This window comes from Mya arenaria, chromosome 15 (assembly GCF_026914265.1).
Source record: "Mya arenaria isolate MELC-2E11 chromosome 15, ASM2691426v1".
NCBI lineage: Eukaryota > Metazoa > Mollusca > Bivalvia > Myida > Myidae > Mya > Mya arenaria.
The window spans coordinates 43,535,519-43,560,179 of NC_069136.1; the positions used below are offsets into that span (position 1 = coordinate 43,535,519).

At 35.1% G+C, this 24,661-nt stretch overlaps 1 protein-coding gene across 1 annotated transcript; it reads right to left on the reverse strand.

Annotated features, from left to right (window-relative positions):
- Window positions 1-1,054: 1,054 nt before the first annotated feature.
- On the reverse strand, window positions 1,055-24,327 carry LOC128219901 (cytoplasmic protein NCK2-like). The gene is made up of 3 exons (XM_052928055.1): window positions 24,091-24,327; window positions 7,390-8,448; window positions 1,055-5,614 (listed from the first exon to the last, which is right to left on the reverse strand). The coding sequence occupies exons 2-3, from the start codon at window positions 8,419-8,421 to the stop codon at window positions 5,408-5,410; spliced, it is 1,239 nt and encodes a 412-aa protein (XP_052784015.1). The 5' UTR covers window positions 8,422-8,448; window positions 24,091-24,327; the 3' UTR covers window positions 1,055-5,407.
- Between the last annotated feature and the right edge of the window lie 334 nt (window positions 24,328-24,661).

A 24,661-nucleotide genomic window follows, 5' to 3' on the forward strand; every position in this document is an offset into this window, starting at 1 on the left:
CGAGGGCCTATTCTCTATTGGCATATATTGTTTGGTCTTGTTTTACCCAGAGTGTGAACGTTTCGGTATTAGGCAGCTTACTTATAGTTCAGTTGGAACATTGTGTTAGTTTATGGACGCAGACACTACATTCTTAGAACATAATTATACCGTGCATTGTGATTATTGAAGCTGTATTTAAACAGAAATGTTGCCAATTTCAAGGGCCATAATCCAGTCATGAATATGCGTTTGTGGCTGTTTTTCGAAATAAACCGATGCCGCATGGATATCTAACTTCTGTCCAAGTTAAGTGAAGATCCAATACAAACCAGAGTTTCTATTCTGTTCCCCATCTCAACTTAAGCAATTTTGTCAATTTCAAGGGGCCACAACATATTAATGCATGGACGGATCTGGCTGTATAAGTAAACATCGGATAATAAATGCAGCCTGTATTGTGTTCACAACCTCAATTGCAGTAATTCAGACATTTTTAGGGCCAAGCATGGGCGGATCTGACAGGTTTCCGAAAGGAACCGAGGTCTTATCAATATTAAACTACTGTAAGTTTGTTTGGTAAAGATCGGATACGAAACAGAGGGTCTTTTGTTATCACAACCTACATCATCACTTTTTTTACAATTTCAAGGGCCATAATCAAGTTATGCAAGGAGGCATTTCGCTAATTTACCAAAGAAGCGAGTACTCATTAATATCTAACTACTGCATAAGTGTGATAGAGATACAATCAAAACTGACACCACACCATCAGTGGAGCTAAAGATCATTGCAAATTGTCAGTATTGCCGTATTTAGATACCTAAGTTATCTAGCTTGTACCGGAGATATTGCAGGATCCAGTTTTCCCGGGCTGACGGACAGAGAGCAAGTTGTTCCATTCTTTACGGATTCTCCAAATTATTGCACAAATGAAGAGCTCTATTGGTTTCACCATTTCAGCTTCAAACTTTCAATATCACGTGAGCTTATCATTATTTCTCTATTAATACATACATTCAAGTCTAATTAGCTTTAAATCCAAAGAATTCAAAGAAGACAAAGCAGCTTACATTCAAAAACAATTTAATTAATAATCAGTAATACACATGTACTCCACATACGTGTTGTCTGCATGCACATTTAGAAGACATAGTACATACTCAAGTTCATCAATATATCGTAATATTTACATCAGTATGGTGAAAGAATTTAGAACCTATTTATACAGCATAATGCTTAAAGTTTTTAATCCAAGGATTGACCTTAGAATGTACTAGCACTAATGGTCTACATTTGTTGCATAATCATTCCATTTAATACACTGACTAGGAAGGGCATTCTAACTGTTACTTAACTGAAAAGCATGACTCATTGTATATATATAACAGAATAGAAAAGCTGTCAAAAGTTTATCAAATTAGCAAAGCAATGCAAGAAAATAAAAAAGATCATAATATGTGAGAGGAAGCATATTGCTCATGTTTAACAATAGTACTATACTACTATACTGTTCAGGTCCTAATGCAGCAAAGTATAATACAGGGGAAACTATTTCTATTCATCATAAGTTGCTATCAAATATATATAAAAAAAATGTAAAAAGTGAACGAAACCCTTGTATTGATGGTTAAACATCATCAATAGTTGATGCCCGGAATTTTAAATATTCTGGTTTTCCCAAGCTTATCCCCAGATAAAAACAAAATTGTACTGTTTTAATATACACTAGTTACTTTGGAAACAACATAAACATTGATCTGCTACATTAAATTCAATAGCTTGAATTTCACCTTTTTTATTTGTTCTGCCAAGGGAAAGCCCACTTATGTGATCTCCGGGATACATGTGTTAAACCTCCACTGTTAATAATGATTAAATATGCCAAAAACATGCTCTGTGTTGCTTAAAGTGTTTGTAAGGCTATTGCATCATTTCAAGCTTGGATTTATTGAATTTCAAGAGTTCAAGGAAAAGATATTCTCAAACAATAATACTAAAACAATACACCAAAATCAACAGAAAATAACAATCTTTGAACTAAACTTTCCTTTGAAAAGACAGGTAAAATTTTTCAATCCATGAAAAATAATCATAACAAACCCATTTCTACTATTTCAAAATAATGCACATTTTCATTGCCCTATGTCAAAATATTGCTTATAAAATATATTAATTATCCGGAGTTCTAATAACAATAGTGTATGCATTTACATGCAATATTTACAACAAGAGGGCCATGATTTACAAATTATGGCAACTATATGTAACAAATATTATAGGCAGTGCATATTGGTTAATGTTTCATAATATACATTCAGATAATTTGAAAGATTTTTATAAGGGTATTTTTTCATCTTTTACAATAACAAAACTTTAATAACTATATTCCTAAAAGACTTGAATGTAGCTTCTTAAACACTGAAAACTGAAAATATGTTTTCCATTAGTTTTCATAAAAAAGTCCAATTTTTTTTTCCTTACTGACACCTAATGCCCAAGGTATATAAAGAGACGAATCATGATCCTGGTAGAGTTTTAACAATGATTTGGAGTTACCAGATATTCATATTGTTTCAGGACCTTTGACACTGGAACAAGAATGAGATGACTGAAAACACTTTTTTTCAGATAGAACCAATTAACCACTTTAAGAAATAACATGTACAAGGGTTTAATGGGCTTTAATAGCTGAATAATTAATAAATTAAATTCAAATAATGGATGGAACATCACATTTGCATAGCTGTGTATCAAATTTGCACAACTAATTCCTATCAATTTTGAAACTTGTTAAATGTAAAAAAAACTCTATATAAATAATACCATTACTGCAATGCAAGGGAAACAACTACTACAGACTTGTTCACCAAACACAACCACTGATTATGTACCATGTCAATCCCGATGTATCACATTTTCAAAAAAACATTCAGTTAATTATTGTATTAATGAAATAGAATAAAAATACATTATAAAGAACTGTATTACATGTTTTGACAGCATTAAAAATCTACTTGTTAACAAAGCAAGCCTTAGTAAACTAAAATTAAAGAGAAATGTAATTTTCAAATGCAGAACACATCAACCATATCAACATTCTTAAGCACAAAAAGCATGTGATATTTCATTATGAAGAATAGTTCTTGCAAGTGCTTTTAACAACCAAACCATATGTATGATATAAGCTGAGATTTATCTTTACTTTCTTAAAGAACAACATTTCCAAACTACATATGAACAATGTCAGTAAACTACTTTTTTAAATTAAAATATCCTGCATAAATCATTAGACCATATTGATATTAAAGACCTGGCATCTTGGTTAAGAAATTGCTTCATTGCTCTGGTTTAAAATAATATTTGACTGTTGCATTAAAATACTTATATCCACCATATACCCTATCAAACCGCTTTGGATTGGATAATGTACTATGTACAGACATATATCACTGTGACTCTTTTGATACAGTTACACATTATTGACACAGATACTTCATCTACAGACAAATAATTTAATGCTTTAATATATACAATAATGAAACATTACAACTTGTACAAACTGATCAAGTGAAATGAAAAATAGAAAATGCTTCCTAAGTCAAGTTAATTCAACAAGCATCATACAACACATTTCTTATAAACACTGGATTGGTTATATTATTCAATCTTACGCAGTTAATCCTTAGTTATGCCACAATAAAATGCAGATTTGCTTTGCCTAATATTTGGTCCTAACAAAACATGCGAAACTTTTGAAACTAATTCTTTCAATCTATCATATTTAACAGTAAAAAATTATTTGATAAACTAATTTCTTTATTTTCTGTGTACAGTTTCAATGTATCAATTCCATTTTCCATAAATTCCTAACTCTTCAACATTGATAAAACAGACTTAGTGAGCACTAGTATCAGAAACAACTCAACTTCCATCACTGCTTTTTTTGTTCAAATCTCAGTCAACACAACCTATATACATTTTTTTGTCATAACATATAGGTACTGTATTATATACAATGGGGCCATCTAATCAATGCACAGATCAGTTTCAAATTCATGTTTCTTAGTACATAGTTTAAATATCTATTTCAAAACAATTTTGTCAGGGATGCCAAAGCAAATTTGTAAAAAAAAGAGGAATCTAATACGAAATAGGAGTATCCCTATCACACTATATACATTTTTTTTGTATAGATCAGATAAAAGGCAACAATTTTCATTTTAAAACTTTGTGGCCAAAAAAAAGAGGAAATAAGCTGAAAAGAGGAAAATTGGTATCCCTGTTTTGTTTGTCTGTTCAGTCAACTCAGTTTTCAGATTTTGCAAGTGAAACTTTCATTTTCACTTGCAACACTCACTAAATGTTGAACTTAAATTCTGTATCTTGAATTATTTGTATACTCTTTGAGAAGATGGCCCCACTGAAAACTTAAGGTCTTAACACAGAGGATACAAGAGAGTGTGTTGTTATTGTACACATGGTCGGGGTATTTTCAGTAAACATTTACCATTTATATACAGGTATACTTGGCACACACTTACATTACATATATATCTGTTACTAACCACTGAGAGGGACATTTTAAACATTGAAGGTGTTAAAGCTGCACTCTCACAGATTGAACATTTTGACTACTTTTTTATTTTTTGTCTTGGAACGAGCCAATTATTGCGAAAATCCATGGAAACCAGTTATAAACTGCTGACAAAAAATCTGATCGCAGATTTTTATAATTAAGTTCAAAAATTGATATTTTATGCATATATTTCTTAAAACCTTAGTAACGGTTTAAGCCATAAAACATTAATTTTTGAAGGGAAATATGAAAATCTACGATCTGATTTTTTGTCAGCAATCTTATATCATTGGTTTGCAGATATTTACGCAAAAATTTCCTCTTTCCAAGACAAAAAATAAAAAACCGTTAAAATGGTAAATCTGTGAGAGTGCAGCTTTAAGGACAAAATCACGGTTTCACCTACTGCTTAAACTATATCTTACAAAAGTATGCCATTAAACCTGATTTTTTTTTATTAAATATGTAACATTGATTCTTAAATTACTTGATAAATTAGCAATTATGTTGGCAATGTGCTTTCCAAAAATAGCATTATCTATATTAATAAGTATGTTGTTCTTTTATGAAACCAATCAAAACCATTTTAAATCACCAAAGGTGTTTAGAAAGGCTCTTCTTGTGTTTGAATTAATCCATAGCTAATCCTAACTCAACAAATATTCAATTCAGTAAGAGTTTTTGAAAACAAACCCTTACATTACCAAGGAAATGATAATACCTTAAAAAAGAAATCTTCGAAAAACTAAAAACTTTTTTGACAAATTTATACTTGGAGACATGGTTTAGACAGCATATAAAACCCCATTCACAGAACAGAGAATAAATAAATAAACAAACAGCACAGTGCTAGAAATCGGAAGGATAAGTAAAAGGCTTAATGAGGTATAGCTTTTCTGACTCAGATTTGTAAATGGGGTGTTTTTTGTAATGTTCGATGAGGTCATCGACGGAGATGAAGTTCTGAGGGCCGATGTGGTAGAGGCCGTCATTGACTTGCACGCGGAAATGCTTGTTACGGTCCGGTGCCTTCAACACGACTGTGTAGTGACCAGCCTGAAAGACAATATTGTCAACATATGATTTAATTTCAATATATAATTATATATTCATAGTTATAAATCATTTTCAATCAAAGACAGTGTCAACATCTTACAATGAAAATAGATACCAGTGATTTTTTTTTGAAATTATTTTTACCACCTGTTCCTTGCAAATTGGGGAAAAAAACTTGGGGAAATATACAAAATCAGACAAAAAAAAGCTAATATAATGGAAAATATACATGTTTTCAATTTTGTATTCATACATTATCCTGTGAAAGAGTTAGTATTGTCAAGATTTTGTTGATTTTCAAGAAATTCTATGCTTTTTTATTCTTTATCGTAGTCAGCATATATTTAAATCAAATTGGTTTTTTGTGTTTTGTTTTTAAATAGGAAATGTGGACATTTTTTAGCATGGGGAAACAGCCTTTAGAAAGCAGTAAATTGCACCAAAAAAAATCGCTGGATACGCGAGTTTTGCTACCATTGATCAAAGTTAGGGATGCGAAAAGTTTTGCATTCTTAATTTTGATAATTTTTTCTCAGTAAAGCGTGTGCTAAAGTTTCAATACATTTAGCAGCAACTGTTCTTTACTCCTTTAAAAAATAATGTTGCACAATGCTTGTCAATGTTATACATGAAGGTGAAGATGAGTTATTAAAAGTCTATTTTCTTTTATTCCACACGTCATGTACACCAACTACGATATGTTTTAAACAAAATTTCAACTAGAGCTATCACAATGATGATAAATACCCCCCAGAAGGACAGCCTGGACACAGGAATGGTTCAATGTTTTGTTTTTAAATTGAAGACATGAGCATTGCCTTATTATCAGTGTATTCACTATTGTGATGCACTAACACAGCTCCATCAGACCAGTTTTTACTAAACCAAGAGCCATTTATATAACTCTTGCTAGCTCGAGTGAAAAGCAAAAGAAATAGCACGTGCAACACAGCCCATGCTGACTAACATACTGACTTTAGTTTCGTAGATGAAGATACAAAGACGTTTGGTGCGACATACAACACAAAGATTTTCAGACAATTTATTACTAGCTCAAGGGCCAAAACTCTTGTAGAAAAAGTGAAATGAGACAGAAAAGGCAGGTGCGTATCAGAATATTCAAACCAATATTCTTATGAACTTGCAGGGAGTGTAGGTGAAATACTTAATATGCTACATGCAACACAAGCTTTATCAAGTTATCAAGGGCCATAACTCTTGCTGTACAGAGCTAAATATGAAAGAAAAGTGCACAACAGTCCATGTTGTGGCCTAAAATTTTTGGGTTGTTTCAGTAAACCCGACCCTACCGAATAAAAGCTACCGACCCTAGTACTTAATTTTTTTCAAAAAGAAATTCGGAAAAAATGGTCTTTCCACCATAAACAATTTTTTTTAAACATAAACTGTCATCAATATTTGACAGAATTAAGCTCCATAACAACAGCAATATATGAGTGACATTTGAAATAAATAGCGCTATTTGCAAGAAAATGATCTTGACAGAGTATACTTGAAAAATAATCCCTATTTTGTCAATTTGAGAATGTTACCTTAAACAAACAATTAATTATTAAGGCCTGACCAACACTCCTATGAAGTTAAAAGTGTGTAAATGCAATATTACTGGTGCTACTTACATGACACCAGAATTTTGTGGCACCCAATGACAGAATGCGGCATCAAAATATATGATATGATGAATGCATCTCCTTTATACTATAGCCCCAGATATGTCTATCACGGGGTATAATAAGTTTCGATTAGATACTTACAGTAGACTCACTATCCCGTATTATGAAGTCACCATCCACGGCGTATTTTGACATCATCTCCTCACATTGTTGTCGCGTAATTTTCCCATAATACCAATCTTTATCTGACAATGGTCCCGAGGCACAGAACTGTTTTCTGCCCCCCGCCCCTAAACTGGAAGTGTTCGATAAACTACTTGTGGATTGTGACTGCGGAGTACAAGAACTGTTTGTCGCTGACGTATTCTCATTATCACTCACAGCTTCCTCTATTATTTGCACATAATTTCTTGGCACTAACCCACTTTCCCCCCGAGAATTCCTCGCTTTCCACCACTCTGGATCATCAGGGGGTTTGTCCATAATCACAAGTTTGTCCCCCTGTTTAAAACTTAACTCCTCCCCACTTGATCCTTCAAATTTATACAACGCTGTCACAATTTCACTTGTTCGAACCTCCAAATTTGTAGCTGGAGTGCAATAGCCACTATTATCATGGGTCTGTAACTCCACATAGTTTGAAGGGAACCAACCAGTGTGGTTGCCCTTTCGTCCATTCCACCAACCATCATTAGATTTCTCGAACACCAACACAGTTTCACCCTTAGTCAATGACATTTCATCTTTCCGTTGAGATGTGTAATTGTATTTTACTATGGCTGGCTGAGCAGGTTCACACACCTGTATATTTTCACTATTCAAAGAGCTTTTATCCCCCTCTGAACCCTCTGGAGGCAATGGTAACATCCCCAAGCCCCCACCCCCACCCCCGCCAGAGTTACCATTCCGACTAACAACCGGACTTCCAATTCCCTTACCATCCTTATGTTTTCTACCCAGAGTATTCTTTAAACTTGAGAAAAAAGACGGCTTCGACCGTTTCACATAGTTTGATGGCACATATCCAGACTTATTCCGTGAATTCTGCACCATCCACCATTCCTTTGTGTCATCAACGAGGATGAGTTTCTCGTTCTTTTTAATGTCCAGCTCCTTGCTATTCTCTGCCTTGTAGTCGTACTTGGCTATCACCCACTGTTCCCCGTCCCCCATGTTAACTGCCGTCAACCCCGTGCATACCTGAAACACACAGAAATACACATTTACTTTTTTCGATAGTAGGCTGTTATGATAAGACCCAATTATGCACATGTGCTACTTCTGTAACAGAGCAGTTCACTTGTAAGGGTCCGTTCTGAAAACACTTCTTAAAGACAAACAAAAAACATGAAGTGAGAGTGGTAACAGGACATAACCATTATGTCAGATATTGCTGAAGCACCAAGTCTTAACACTTTAAAAAAAAAAGCTTCAAAAGTTGAAGAACAGGATATCAAAATATGAGAACATATTACAAGAGTAAAGGATTTGTACATGTGCATACATGTATGAGAAAGGACAAGGATGTTACTGGTACATATCACTCTTTCAGCAAAATATTGCTCCAATAGCATGACTTTGACTTAAAGCTGCACTCTCACAGATTGATCATTTCGACAACTTTTTTATTTTTTGTCTTGGAACGAGCCATCGTATGCGATAATGCATGTAAACCAGTCTTACAAGACTGTTGACAAAAAATTAGATCGCACATTGTTCTATTTAAGTTAAAAAAATTGATGCATTTTTTCTTAAACCATTAGTAACGCTTTTAGCCATAAAACATTAATTTTCGAACAGAAATATGAAAATCTGCGATCTGATCTTTTGTCAGCAGTCTTCTACCACTGGGTTGCGGATATTTACAAAATATTTGCTCATTCCAAGACCAAAAATAAAAAAGTTGTAAAAACAGTAAATCTGTGAGAGTGGAGCTTTAATTTATGCTCTATATACAGAACTGAAGGAAATTCACAATCACTCATTCAACTACCTGTTATCCTGAACATTTGCACACTTTGGTATCAAAATAATTTAAAAGCTTGATCTAAAGAAACAAAAACAGAAGAACACAAGACTTAAGGCTATGCACTGATAGAAAGACCATCAAACCAGACACCAAATTGCCACCTGTATTGCACAATATTTTTCCCTCTCAAGTGTAATTTTTTCCCACTAAATTCTTTTAACTTATCAAATTCAGGTAAACTCATTTGATGTGGAAATGTGGAACCATGCTACCTTGTTTTTCGGTGATTTCTCATCCAAAGCCTTATCAGCTCTAATCTTCCACTACATTGAAAGATTTACAAATTATTTTCCATGAAAACACAGCTTATCACAAGTACCTTAAACATTTCTGGTGTACATGAGGCACTGGGAAACATGTTTTACAGTTACGGCTTATGGCTTAATCTCCCAAAACGTGTTTCTCCAATCAACCCTCCAGTCATGAAGGTCTGATATTGATATTATATAGTAAATATACAGGTGTAATATGGCCCATATCTTATGGTAATAGAAGATACAGGCACCTGCCTTATTTCCTTGCCTGGCCTTCGGCTGATTTCAGATAAAATACAACTGCATCTTACTTCATGTTTAATTTATAAATTTTGGGTCAAAATACATGTTTTATTATCATTATATACATGTATGTCATCAAAAAAAGTACATGGACAGAATTTGTACATAGAATTTGCTTCAAACATGTATCTCAATCTACTTTGGAAATATTTTTTACGACGTGCATCAACCTTTCTCTAAGACATTAACTGCCATAAAGCGTTTTCCACTTAAAATCTCAACTTCGTCATACAACAAACAAATTCAACACCACCTTGTCATGCAATCTGAAAGGCGAACATTGCAGTTAATTGCATACTTAAAAACATTTCCTTGTAGCAATAATATGATTTTATATTTCATTGCGATCCATTCTGATCCATTCCGACTTGAGGAACATTTTAAGACTGAACTCATTTACTTCAAAACAACCTGTTAACCAGAAAAGAAAACAGAAAAAACCTTCGCCCTTTTCTATCTTCTAAATGCACCTATTTTATCTTAAAACAGTAATTGATACTCAGTACTGGTAAATTGCTTCCCAGTATCCCTCCATAATTAAGATATCAGAATGGTTAATTAAGATTACACTTAAAACTTAAGTGCATTCTTTATGTAAAATACATGTATATATCACATTTTGTTTGTATGCCACAATTAGGAAACAGAAATGTTATTTCTTGGGTAATTTTACATTCCGTTCGTATAATTTATTTAATTAGCATTTTAAAAAGGCACAGTATAGGTTTACACTTGGCATAACCACAAAAGAAACATATTCATTATTATGTTTTTCAAATTTAACTTCAATGATCAAAGAAAAGGCATATAATTGGTCTACAATTAAAACTATGACATCGGGGAAATATAAAGGCATACATTTTTAAGTTTAAAAAGCATAAATCATGCAGTTCTTAATTGAGATGACCAACCACAAAATAATGTTTCTTTTGTACAGTTGAGTAAAAACAAATAACGATATGGAGGGAAGAAAGAAATAGTATAAACAAGGGTTTATATATATATATAGCCAGAGACTGCAGTATCCCAGCCTAAGTAAGAACCGTATCAACCTGGCCTAACGAAAAAGTATTACAATAACTCAAAAAATACTGCACCAAGAGTAATGGTTCTGCCCTTCTCTTAAATGAGATCTATCTGTATATGAAGTAAGACTCAATACTAAGACTTTTCAAGTTACATCCCTAAAAAGAGTAAGTAAGAAAATTAACACAGGGCAATAACTCAAACACTTCTGCTACCGGAGTTATGTTTGTTCTGCACTGCACTTCTCCTCAACAAGATCTATCTGTATATGAAGTTAACACTTAAAAGTATTTTCAAGGTATGCTCCGGAGAAAAGTATGTGTAAAATTTAACAAAGGGCGATTACTCAAAGAATATTGCAAACCAGAGTTATGGTTCCTGTGCACTGCAGTTCTCCTCGCGACATCTATCTGTTTATAAAGTTTGAAGGCAATCTCAATGACTCTTTAAGTTATACTCCGAACAAAACTGCCCAGTGGAGAGTAATAAAACAAATTGTATAAAAATAATAAAAAGAGCAGTTACTCTAGAAATACCATACACAAAGTAATGTTTCTTTTGCGCAGCACTTCTCCTTAACACAGTTAATATGTGTATGAAGTCTGAAGTCAATACCACAAAAACATATACAGTGTAATGGAAAAAAAAGACTTGTCCCTGGTCAGATGGACGCACAGACAGCTGTGGTGGGAGTATAAGAATAATAGCCTTTATAATAAGAATAATAGCCTTTATAAATGGGTTTTTCAATAATACCTTTGTGGCCACTAATACTTTTGGTGAATACAGGCCCTCATCAACGAGCTTTAAGGGCACACATCGCAAAAAACTTTTTAGTGGTCTACATAATATTGTGTAAACTACCAACTAACACTGTTTATATCTTCTGCTTCACATGATTACAATCAATTAGCTTTACTCGATTACCAATCAATAATAGCTGACTACTAATTTACTGAAATAAATGTATTTGAATACTTGCAGTATACTAATGCCTTCTCACTGGACAAAATAGTATGTTGACCACTAAGCCATGCGGCCAAGACATGCCTGCTTTATTTTCTGTAGATCGCAGTATTTTAACTCTAGCTTATACGTAGAGTTCTTTTAAAAGAACTGAATTTATAGAAAGTCCAATAATGAAAGCCGAATCATTGTAATAAAACACAAGATTAAATAATCATTAAATAATTCATACCACAATGATGTCAAAACAAGAAAATCACAAACTTTTAGATATTTCACCAATAACAAAAACAATTGTGTTGTTGGTCAGTTTTATTTATCTGCTGAACAAGCAGTGATATATGGACAATCAATGACAAGCTTATAGCATAATCAGTATTTTATTAGTGTCATTTTACAATCTTACATGGCGATACATATGATTTTTAGCTTACATTAAAAGTAATTAATAAGTATTAAGTGTCACTTTTCCAGCCATCAATCACGAAGTATGTCCACTTGGCAAGTTTCACAACATAACCAAATGTATATAATGCCTGCAAGTTTAATGGATAAAGTTAAGTTTAAATACGTACGTCTATATTAAGAATGGGCTGTTGCTACTATTTTCTCTTCTTATTTCTCCTCTTTTGAGAGAAATAAAAAACAGTCTGTATACAAAAGTTTAAAGCCTAAGTATCTGTTTTCCTTAAAGACATAACCATTTGAAAATATTTAAAAGCCATCTATACAATCATAGTTTTCACTGTTAGACCCACAAGTCCCATGATAATTGTGTCTCTCAACGTAATTTTTTTAAATATTAAGACCAAGTGGTTATGCACCTATCAATTGTAGGCCCAACAGTGCTGGTTGAATGCAGTGCTTTTGTCTTTGCAGGGGTCCCTGGAACCAGGGGGGGATTGGGGGGTGGGGGGTGGGGGAAGTTACAACTGACCGGCCACAAAGTCAATGAATTGAAAACAGCAGGTAATCCATGAGGAGGTCCTAATTTCTTTTAAAACCGTTGCAGTTTGTATTCAACAGATTGAAAGATGAATGGGATGAAGCCAAGAAAGTTTCATTATGATATAATTAGTGTCTTAACGGTAAGTGATTTATTGGCTTGATTTTTTTTTAATTAGTATCTTAAGTCAGATATGGTGCTAATCATGGAAACTGATAATCTTATAGTGTTGATGATAATGTCCGAGGCATGTTTTGACTTGCAGCTTCTGTAGTTCCAGAACTTTCTGTAGACATTTTCTATGCATGCAACATTAAGTTACAAGATAGACCTTTGTAATTCCCAGAGGCCATAACTTTGCTATCACAGTTATGTGTCAGACAGAAATTTCCATCTAAATTGGGCTTTTTAGAAGCATGGTTTAAACTTCCCAGCTCTTATGCTATTGGTTAACTAATTCTATTTTTAAGACAAAGCACTTCTGAAAAGCAGGTAATGCTAGGTAAGTAAAGCTCTTCTATGGTTGAACCAAACAATTCTCCACCCCTTTCAAGGTTGGTTTATACTAATTTATTTTAGCTTGATTGTTACGAAAGCGAATTTATTGAGCTTATTATGAAGTAATGCACCTGTTTTTGTAACCACTGCCCCTCCAGGTCTATGGAATAGCAGAGACTTTGACTTTCGGTACAGCCAAGCCTGGGAAAAATCCCCCCCCCCACCATGCCGGGACAAACTGCTGGTAAAATCCAAATGCCCCTGCACCTCAGGCACTCTAGGCCCATTCCCTGCTATTTTTGGCGTGAAGAAAAAAAACACCACATTCATCAGGCACCGCGGGGCCACCCAGAAGGTAAAACACGGCCCATTAAATTCCCACGCTATCCCCAGTATACCCCCCGGACCTGGGGGGCATGGTTACAATTGACTTGTGCATTATAAGATCACTCCCAAGTCCGTTTCCTGGGCAGAAACCAGAACTGTGTCCTTTTTGAGAGGCCATGAGAAAGTACCCCTGGTACGGATCAAACCCACAACCTCTTGGATGAGAGGTGGACAACTAAGCCACTAAAAGCCTCTCATCCCTTCCCAGGTTGTGCTCCTTTCTGGTAGCTTTAACATTGTATCAGCATGGTCAAATATTTAATACTGACTTTAATATTGTACCTTTTTTGACTCTAGGGTAACCGCTGTGACGGCAAAATGAACCCCGCCCTTGTCCAACCTTTCTGGGCAGGGTGAAGATGGTGTTTTCAACATATTGTCTCAGCTATGTTTGTTGTCTGAACGATGTTATAATGTAAACTTTTGTAACCATGAGGTCTACTGGAAAAATTGATGTGCAATCCATAAACTTCATGTCACAATGAAACAGTTAACCACAAATACTTGGAAGTATGCACAAAACACTTTCTGAAATCCAGGGTAACTTGGACATATTTTTTAAATTATACTTGTAAGCCTCCTTGTTCTCAATGTGTTTATCCAACAATAGATAACTCCTTTTAACTTCAATAATGTAATTTATTTATTTTTTACTAATATTGAGCTTTGACCCAACTATCCTCACGTCACCTTAAGAAATACATAGTTACATTTCCAATGATATCCAACATCGTTAAATTAACATCAATTTCATTCATGACACACTTTTGATAAAGCCATTGAACAAATAGTCCAGGAAAGAATTATTTTGAAACACCACATCAGATCAACAACTTGGTTAAGTGTTAGTCATCCAGCTTGGCTAAAAATACAACCACCCAATGCCAAAAACTTTGCAGTGATCATTTAAATTTATTTGGCTTTACCACAGAGCAAGAAGCCCTGAATGAGAAAACATCTCAATTTATCAGATTGTCTGAAAGAAATGTACAGATTTAATCAGCCCACTCTAGAAATTTTTGCATCCAAGAATGCTATTTGGTAATCTTGGCCACCTGAGGTTTATTGGAGCTTTTGCCAAGAAAAACTAAATAGTAAGGCTGTAATGAAGTCTAAAACTGGCCGTAATGAAGTGACACCTAGGAGAGAGGCATGCCTGACATGCATTTAGCAGAGGTTCTTACAGTGGAAAAAGGTCTATCCTGAAAAAAGGCTGGGTGTAGGGGGTGGAGGGTTCTGTTTTTGAACACATGAGAGATTCACGCCCAAAGCAGGGTAAAGAGGTTAGACCCCTTTCAAAATTGTTACCGAAGTTATTTATATTCATTTCAAGGTACTTCTTACTGTTTTTGATGCAAAGAGCAAATAATGATCTTCAGATATGAAGAATGCATTACAGCATCCATTGTACAAGACATTACATGAACTTTTTGATAAAAAATATTTAGAATCAACTAAGTCACATAGCATTATAAACAAAATACAGAGTGTAGAAAAATAACTTGGGTCAAGTTGACAAGTTTAAAAGTATTTAATTATACTTACTGCAACAGTGTTCACTGTGCCAAAAGTTATAACATAAATATGTTTTTGTTCTTTAATCAAAACACAGTAGTTTCCAAAGACATCACCATCATCAACATTTCTAACCATCTTCTTTCATATCATAAATATCCATTATACCCACTGACCACAGTGAAAGCCAGGTGGGAAACCTAATCCCCATACATACATTCCTGTAACAGCAACAGAGTTAATGAACCCTTCTGGAAAAGCTGCCTCGCAACAAGAAAACATCCTTACATCACCACTCCAGTGAGTGCCAGCCATAGGTGGCAGTATCCTTGTTAAAAAATTGAACACCATAAAATTTGGATAAAAAGTTGAATTCTCAAAAACACTATGTTTTCAACACTGCTTTCTCAAAAATGTTTGTTGATCCAAGAACTTCAAGCCAAAAGCAGGTTAACTTGCACTGATTAATTTTGTATTTTTCATATGTTTATATATTATTTTCAATTTAAAAAATAAATATTTCTGAGCTATATTGACACCTGTGGTGGCAATAATCTAGTTTAATGGCATCAAGTATCAAGGTCCACCAAACTCAGACTAAACAACAATGAACCATTGAAGACACCATAAAAAGTGAAGCAATTGACAATAAAACCGATGGAAGATTGTCAGTTCATCGGCTAGCTAATGTGTGATACATGTACAAGGTTTTTTTTCCATAACGTATAACACTAGGAAGATGTTTTTATCAATATTTCTAGGAGTGGTTTTGTAAGAGTTTTTAAACAGTGCAGACCTACTTTGCATATAAGACCTTAGTTTGAAACCACTCCTAGGATTGTTGGCCCCAGAATCCCAAATGTTATTTTCTGGCTGGGTCCCCCATTTTTTAACTTGCTGTGCATCCCTGGGACCCACAAAACACACTTGAATAAGGTACATGTAGTAATGTAACCTTATACTTTTCAATTATTGATAAATGTTGGGACAAGTGTTATGGCCACACAAATTAGTATAAGCAGTATTTGCCATAAAAAATTTCAGCACTTGTCCTTTTGGGCAAGTAATTAAAAAAAAAAAACACTTGCCCGAAAACAGTTTGACTTGCCCAAAATAACCAGTTCATGCGTAAATATACGAAAGCCAATATTTCAATATAATAATAACCTTCAATCAGGATTTGTGAATTGTTGCTGAAGAAATTACGCAAACAGAGGGAAAATACACTTGCCCGTTCGGACAACCTCCTGGAAATTTTGACTTGTCCTAAACTGTGTTGACTTGTCCCGGGCTTCCGGCAACCCAGTTATGACAAAGACTGTATAAGCCCTAAGTAGACCTGTGTTCCAGCTTGTCCCTGTAGTTTTCGTTGTATTATTGTATTGGGATTCCACAAAATAAGCAGTGACACCCAATTTGTCCACCATCGCATAAATCCCTAAGTGAAACTCTGCAATCCATAAGAACTAAAACTGCTACTGGATAATGGTACCTTTTCCTGTGGCTGTGCATTTTTGCTCAATATTTTTTTTACTAGTGTGGAAATAGTTGAATAAATGACCAGAAAATGTTTGCAATCAAAATATAACACAAGTTACTCATAACTAACAACAGTTCCAAAGTTCTGAAAACTAAGTATAAATTTCTGTTAAAATAATTATGATAATGTTCAGTCTTTTGCTGCTTTGAAGACAACTAAACTGAGAAATATCTATTCTAGGTTGGGGCAGTACAGTGAAACTGTTTGGACTGTCTCTAGTTTTTACTTGGAAAAAACTGTAGTTTAGTACTCTTTAAGTCAGTGTTTCTGTTCATCTTGTTTAAATACAACATTTATAAATATATATAATTATTATATGAAATTCAAACAAAAAAACATAATAATACCCTTAAAACAACAAAATATGGCCACTATATGAATGATGGCATATGTTGTGCATGGAATTGAATTTACATGTACCTCACTGTTTACATTTACAATTATAAACTTGTTACCTCGTTTATAATGCAATAGAATGTATCTTTCTACGCATTATTAAAAGCAATACCATGACTTAAGTCATAAGCAGCACATGAATAGAAATTGCAAAACTTCATTTCAAAAGATGTAATAATTCATGTTTTAATGAAAAATTGTAAAAAAAGGAAATTCTTCCAACCCCGGTGTTGTTCCAAACTTACTTTTATGTTTTAGTAAAATTTAGCCTAATTTAGAGTTGGCAAAGACTGACCATCCTTAGTTTAAATCAGGGACTGACGCCACTCAACAAAAGCACCGACTGACCACTCAAACCAAGCACTGACGCAGCTCAGTATAGGCACTGACTGACCGCTTACAGTTTAAACCAAGCACTGACGCAGCTCAACATAGGCACTGACTGACCCCTTACAGTTTAAACCAAGCACTGACGCAGCTCAACATAGGCACTGACTGACCGCTTACAGTTTAAACCAAGCACTGACGCAGCTCAACATAGGCACTGACTGACTGCTTAGTTTAAACCAAGCACTGACGCAGCTCAACATAGGCACTGACTGACCGCTTACAGTTTAAACCAAGCACTGACGCAGCTCAACATAGGCACTGACTGACCGCTTACAGTTTAAACCAAGCACTGATGCAGCTCAACATAGGCACTGACTGACCGCTTACAGTTTAAACCAAGCACTGACGCAGCTCAACATAGGCACTGACTGACCCCTTACAGTTTAAACCAAGCACTGACGCAGCTCAACATAGGCACTGACTGACCGCTTACAGTTTAAACCAAGCACTGACGCAGCTCAACATAGGCACTGACTGACCCCTTACAGTTTAAACCAAGCACTGACACAGCTTAACATAGGCACTGACTGACCCCTTACAGTTTAAACCAAGCACTGACGCAGCTCAACATAGACCACAGTTTAAACTAGGGATGCGAAAGAATATTTTAATATTCGATCAAACGTTTCTATGTTAAAATTGGTATTTGAATATTCGAAAAATATGTTGAATGAATAGAAACATCTATTGCCTTCAACTCTGTTCTTGTGTATAAAATTTGTTTGTCTTGTTTTTAAAACGATCAGCCCCTAATGACAGAGGTGTGAATGTGATAACAATAAACTATACATGTCGTATGTCATTTAGAGACATATCTCCAGGTCCTATAAACAGTCCCTGTAATTTTGCAATAACTGCCAAGACAAGTGACATCAAACAAGTTTGAATATTTTTTAGTAAATTTAAATGACCATGTCATTAAGGATTTAAGGAATCGACCTCCACATGTGTTGTCTTCTTACAATAACATGCATCACCAAGTCATAGGTATCATTTTATTGTTAAGAGCCTTGGATAGAAGTTAAGCTGTGCAACATTGCGCAAATCGCCGTAATGATATCAATGACATGTGTACAATAATGTTGTCAATGTTCGTGATTTAAAATGTAACTGTATAGTGTTTAAGGATATATTTCCTCTATTGATGTACAATCGAAGAGTCCAAAGCCTCATATATTTGTTTAATCATTTTACTAGTTCCCGTGTTTTTTCATATGGTAGTTATTTTCAGTAGACGTCAATCCCAGAATGAGGCTTTTTGTCCTATGGAAAGACCCCCAATTTGAGCATTAATGCCATTCAACCAGGAATCCATCTAATTTCACATTGTTTACAAAAGTGAAGGCAGCGGAATGGAAATTATTCGATTTTGTATTTTGTTCGTTCACGATGTGTTGCTTTTTTTCTGAAAATGGGAAATTCAAGAGACTCATTTGGGGAAATCAGGGTCAGTTTTTACCCAGCTCCACTAAGGCACTGACTGACCTCCCTCTGTTTTTTACCCAGCACTAAGGTCGCTCCACTAAGGCATCCACTGACAGCTGTTGAGTTTTAACCCAGCACTAAGGTCGCTCCACAAAGGTACTGACTGACTACCCTCGGCTTTAACCCAGCACTAAGGTCGCTTCACAAAGGCACTGACTGACTACCCTCAGTTTTAACCCAGCACTAAGGTCGCTTCACAAAGGCACTGACTGACTACCCTCTGTTTTTTACTCAGCACTAAGGTCCCTCCACTAAGGCACTGACTGACCTACTTCTGTTTTTTACTCAGCACTAAGGTCGCTCCACTAAGGCATCCACTGACAGCTGTCAGTTTTAACCCAGAACTAAGGTCGCTCCACAAAGGCACTGACTGACTACCCTCGATTTTGACCCAGCACTAAGGTCCTTCCACAAAGGCACTGACTGACTACCCTCGGTTTTAACCCAGCACTAAGGTCCTTCCACTAAGGCACTGACTGACTACCCTCGGTTTTAACCCAGCACTAAGGTCCCTCCACTAAGGCACTGACTGACTACTCTCGGTTTTAACCCAGCACTAAGGGCCCTCTACAAAGGCACTGACCGACTGCCCTCAGTTTTAACCCAGCACTAAGGTCGCTCCACAAAGGTACTGACTGACCTACCTCTGTTTTTTATCCAGCACTAAGGTCGCTCCACAAAGGCACTGACTGACCTACTTCTGTTTTTTACCCAGCACTAAGGTCGCTCCACTAAGGCACTGACTGACCTACTTCTGTTTTTTACCCAGCACTAAGGCCAAAAAAAAAAAATGTCTTGTTTCTGGTCACATGCCTCAAAAAAAACAGGGTCGGTAGGTAGGTTTTTTTTTTTTTATTATTATTTTTTTTTTTTTATTCAAACCTTTGGAATGAAATAGTATAGCGTTTGAAAAATGATGAAATATTGTCTGCCAATACAACACCATCAAATATGGCTTAAAGGAAACTGGACACAAGTTTATAACCATATTTATGTATTTATTAGTTTAACAGAACAACAACAGCACTATTACATGACAAGAAGCAACAAGTCCAAGACTAGAATTTGAAATAATCTCAAGAAACAATTGTCATTCTTTGTCAGAAAACAAATATAAACATGGATGGAAGAAACCGTAATACTGGGTATTTAAACATCACAGAGACAAAATCTAACTAAGTGTAATGTCAATGGTTCTTCATACAGAAAATTAATTTTAATCCTTTAAAACATTAAAAACGAAGGTCCAAAAATGAAACGTTTTAATATGACGTTCGGTATTTGAGAGAGACGAAGTATTTAAATCCATTCACTCAGCATAATGATTCACGCTTCGTCGGCATTATTTTGCCTTAATTCGTCCGATTCAAATAAACCTTGTATATGTGTATAGATACAGTACACTCCACGCGGAACTACCACTTTCCGTTTTCCTCGGCGGATTTTGGTCATCGCAGACACGACATCCAATTAATCATAATCCTCTTTCCTCGGCGTTTTTACTCGTTCACCCACCGAAGCTGATCAGTGGACCGTATAATTACAATCGCCGCGTTACTCGGAGGTAAAAACACCGCGAAACTCGGAGGAAAACCGATAAGAATCTCCCACTGTATCTAATTTTGTTCAATTTATTTGATATTTTTTGCTACACCCGTAATTATTTATAAAAATAATTTATTTCGCGTACCTAATTTTCGGACATCCAAAGGACATCAATCGTAGTTTTCACACTTACCAAGTTTCAACCTTACCTAACCGTATACACCACTGTTGACAAGTTAATTAGTAAATACCCATCCTAAACGATGTATTGCATGTAGAAAGAGGAAGTGTGAAATATTTACTGTAGGATTAAATAAACAACAAGGGCAATCAAGGGATTAAGAAAACAAAGACATGACATTTTTGTAAAACGATCTGCCAATAATAAAACTTTACCACACTTATAGACTGTAAGAAGCAATTATGTACAGTTATACTTATTGAATCCTCAATAAAAGTCAACACATTCAATGATATAGGTAACTAATTAATGTGTTGAATTAAAGTTGAAAATGCAAAACTTAAGTTACATTCGAAAACACCACTCAGACACATTAATCCTGCATAACAATATACATGCTCTCCATGAGATCCTCGTGGGTAAAACTGTGAGTTATGTGACGTCACACAGTGAGATTGTTTGATCTGAAGCCGATAGAATGTGTTATTCATTTCAATGCATTTATAAAATGGTGTTTAATGGGATTTTAATTAACTTGATGAAGGATTTACACTTATATGCGTTATAAATAAGTTTAGAACCATTGATAACTACGGATACATTAATAAGTGTTAATAAGTGGTAAAATGCAAATTAAGAAATAATGACCGAAAAATATTCACACTTACAAAGTTCTCAACACCTTCATTACTCCAATCTAATTAAGTTCTCAACACCTTAATATAGTAAGAGAAAGATGACAATAACAAACACAAACGCACGCTATGGTATATCTTTTAATTACATAATGTGAAAAACAACAGTTGTTTGACGATGCTGATGAAAATTTACAATAATTGTTTTTAAAAAGAAACTTACTGTACTTTGAAAAATTAAATGTCTCATTATTTAATACTGTTTTAACAGAAGCAATGTACTGTAGTAGCTATGCACAAAACGCGGAGTTCCGCAATTAGGTCAATAAATCGATACGATCACCGGCGCTACCGGCAATAAAACCCTCCATAGAAAACGATTAACTCGGTGCAACTCGGCGAAATTTAGCGAGGAAAAAGGTTGCGTACTCGGCGGAAATCCGCGATAAATTAAAAACGCCTCCGAGTCACCGAGGAAAGTGGTAGTTCCGCGTGGAGTGTACTGTAGTCTTTTGAATTACGAAAATGTTGGTGCCAAAACTGTCATTCTCGGTCGAGGCATTATTTGTTTTACGATGGCCCTTTTACGATATCTAAACAACCATACAACTTACCGAACATTTAGCTTCAAGTCGGACATTTTCTCGCTCGCCATGTAAATCGATGAAAAGACTTTTTATTGTTGTTTGCGAATGGGCAACTTTAATGACACTACAACCGTCGAAGTGCGAACATTTGTCTATTTTTATGGCTATCAAATGCGTAACAGACGTCGTCTGCGCAGGGCCAGCCATCTTCGACACGGCCGTATAAAAAACACGTCACGAATATAATATTACTGTCGGATAGCGCGGTTTACTCTTCGGCGCCGGGACCGGGAATCCCGGCTCACTTTACGCTAATTATAAAAAACGGTCTTTACGCTATTAAAAAAAAAAACGGTCGGGGGGTAAAAAGTAGGGTCGGTCGGGTGACCAGAAACAAGACATTTTTTTTATTTGGCCTAAGGTCGCTCCACTAAGGCATCCACTGACAGCCGTCAGTTTTAACCCAGAACTAAGGTCACTCCACAAAGGCAATGACTGACTACCTAAATTCAACCCAGCACTTACATAAAACTTCTCCTCAGAGTAATGCTGCGATGGTTTTCTTCAGTCCACTGATCGGCCGCTGAGGGTGCGAGAGTGTTAACACTGAGGAAAAGTGGATAGCATCAAATTATATTTTGTGTCCGCGATGCTGAAAATCCATCGAGCAGGGTTCTCAATAAGTTTCAGTTGAACCGTCTCAAATAGTAAAGTAACCAACCAGCTACTACTTATTCTATTTAAAATTCATTTAGTATTTCCAAATTTGAACCGGCCCAATTGTCATTTGAACCCTCCATTTTGGCTGGCAGCCGGTTCTTATTGAGAACACTGATCGAGTAAAATAAAAAGTGATAGATCCACAAGGAGTGTTCTGTAGCAGGAAAGGCCTGCACATCAAATACAGTCTAGCTAATGCCCAGTGATTCAAGCACTAGCTCAATAAAAAGTTTCAGAAAACAGACTGTAAGCACTTCTCAATAAATCACAGTAATTTAGAAACATTCTACTGTCCCCAAAATTAGTTTTCTTTGAGCTGTTTTATATCTTTTTATTCCTAATAATCTTGTTGAAACATGCCTAGTTCAAAACCCTACTCAATATCAGGAAATTTAACATATTTATTTTATTCTTTTATTTTGTTCCATCAAGTTTTCAGTGTGACTGCGTAACTGTGGCCGGCTGTACACATACCACATGATTTTGATCAAAACAATCATAAATCCAAAATACACGTGATCTCAGTTATGACATTATTTTAATATAATGTTGAGTAAATTAGGATGGGTTTTAATGTAACGGTGTGGTCATTTTTTATCATAATTAAGTAAATTTAATATCTAAATATATAACTAACTGGTGTTGCCGCATCCACGATGTTGCCTACCCTTGCATACTCTACTGCCTAGTGTTGGTTGTAAATATAACTTGAACATGCTAAGCATTATGTCGCGCTCATTACATTGATTAGCTGTGATTAATATTCTCACTTGGTTCCTCATCTTAATATCGTATATAAAACGCTAATAGCAAAATTAAAAAACATTTTGGTAAACTGTAACTATATAACCAATTGATTTCTTAAGAGTTACAAATTGACTAGCACTACTGTTACGAATTGACAAAGATTGAGCGGTAACAAATGGAAACGTTACAAAATGACCATAAACATAGAAAAGTACATATAAACACATACCAACTTAAATTGATAAACCTTGCCTTTACAAGAATGGTATATATGCCACGCTCTATTACACAAAAGGAGTTATCCCGAAGCAGTTAGTATCTCTTGGACAGCCAGAAAACATTATAACACTCCATTGTATCAAGTTCTTTACAGCGTACAGTGAGTACAACATGTACATGTAGATCAAGCCATTTTTTATCGTACATGCAAAAATCACCCCCTTTCTGTATTGAAAAAATACACATTTGTGTCCAGACATATATCTACACAACAGTTCCTTCTCATTCAAACATGTATTGTTTTCAAGATCAGCTGTGAAGGGACACTAAAACAATGAGAAGTTCCACAAGAGGAAGTATGAGTCATCAACAAAACAACAGTGTCAGTCACAGACATCCGATAATCTACAATTCCATAAGAAACATGGCAGAATATCATATTCAGCTAAAAGGGTATTGTATTTTTTTCTTACCGAGTGAAACTGACAAGGTTCTAGGATTTCAGTAAGGGACTAAATAGGAAAAATTTCCAACTTCCTCTTAGGTCACAGATTCTGCCTTTACTGTTCAGCCATTTTGAAAGTAGTTCGTAATATTTGGAGAAAACATGGTTGGTCGTAATTATTTTAATCATTTCAAAGGGTAATTAGGTAAATTAAAGCAGTTATACTTCTGACATAACGTAATCGATACTCAAATGTATTCGGTTATGCTGTGACGATTAGTTTTAGAACTACTTCCTCAATAAAATCGGTCAAATCACTACGCAGATGAGTGCAGTGAATTACTGAATGGTGACAGTGAGGTAAAATACGGAATGATTAAATACTCACCGCCATTCCAGTAATGGAGGTTTTTCAGAATCACAAAATACAAACAACGAAGAACATAAACAGGGGTTGGAAACATAACATAGTTTTTGAAATTTAAATTGAAAGCTAGAGGTTGTTTTATGCAAAAATAGAATGGAGGGCTACGTTTATCATCATGCCGGAGCTTTAACGTATATGACATAACATAGCATGCTATATGTTATGCCTTAAA

Coding starts and splice junctions, on each gene's coding strand:
- LOC128219901 (XM_052928055.1), bottom strand. CDS start 8,421: ATGGGGGACGGGGAACAGTGGGTGATAGCCAAGTACGACTACAAGGCA. Junction 5,615..7,389: donor TACGGGATAGTGAGTCTACT/GTAAGTATCTAA, acceptor ATTGTCTTTCAG/GCTGGTCACTACACAGTCGT.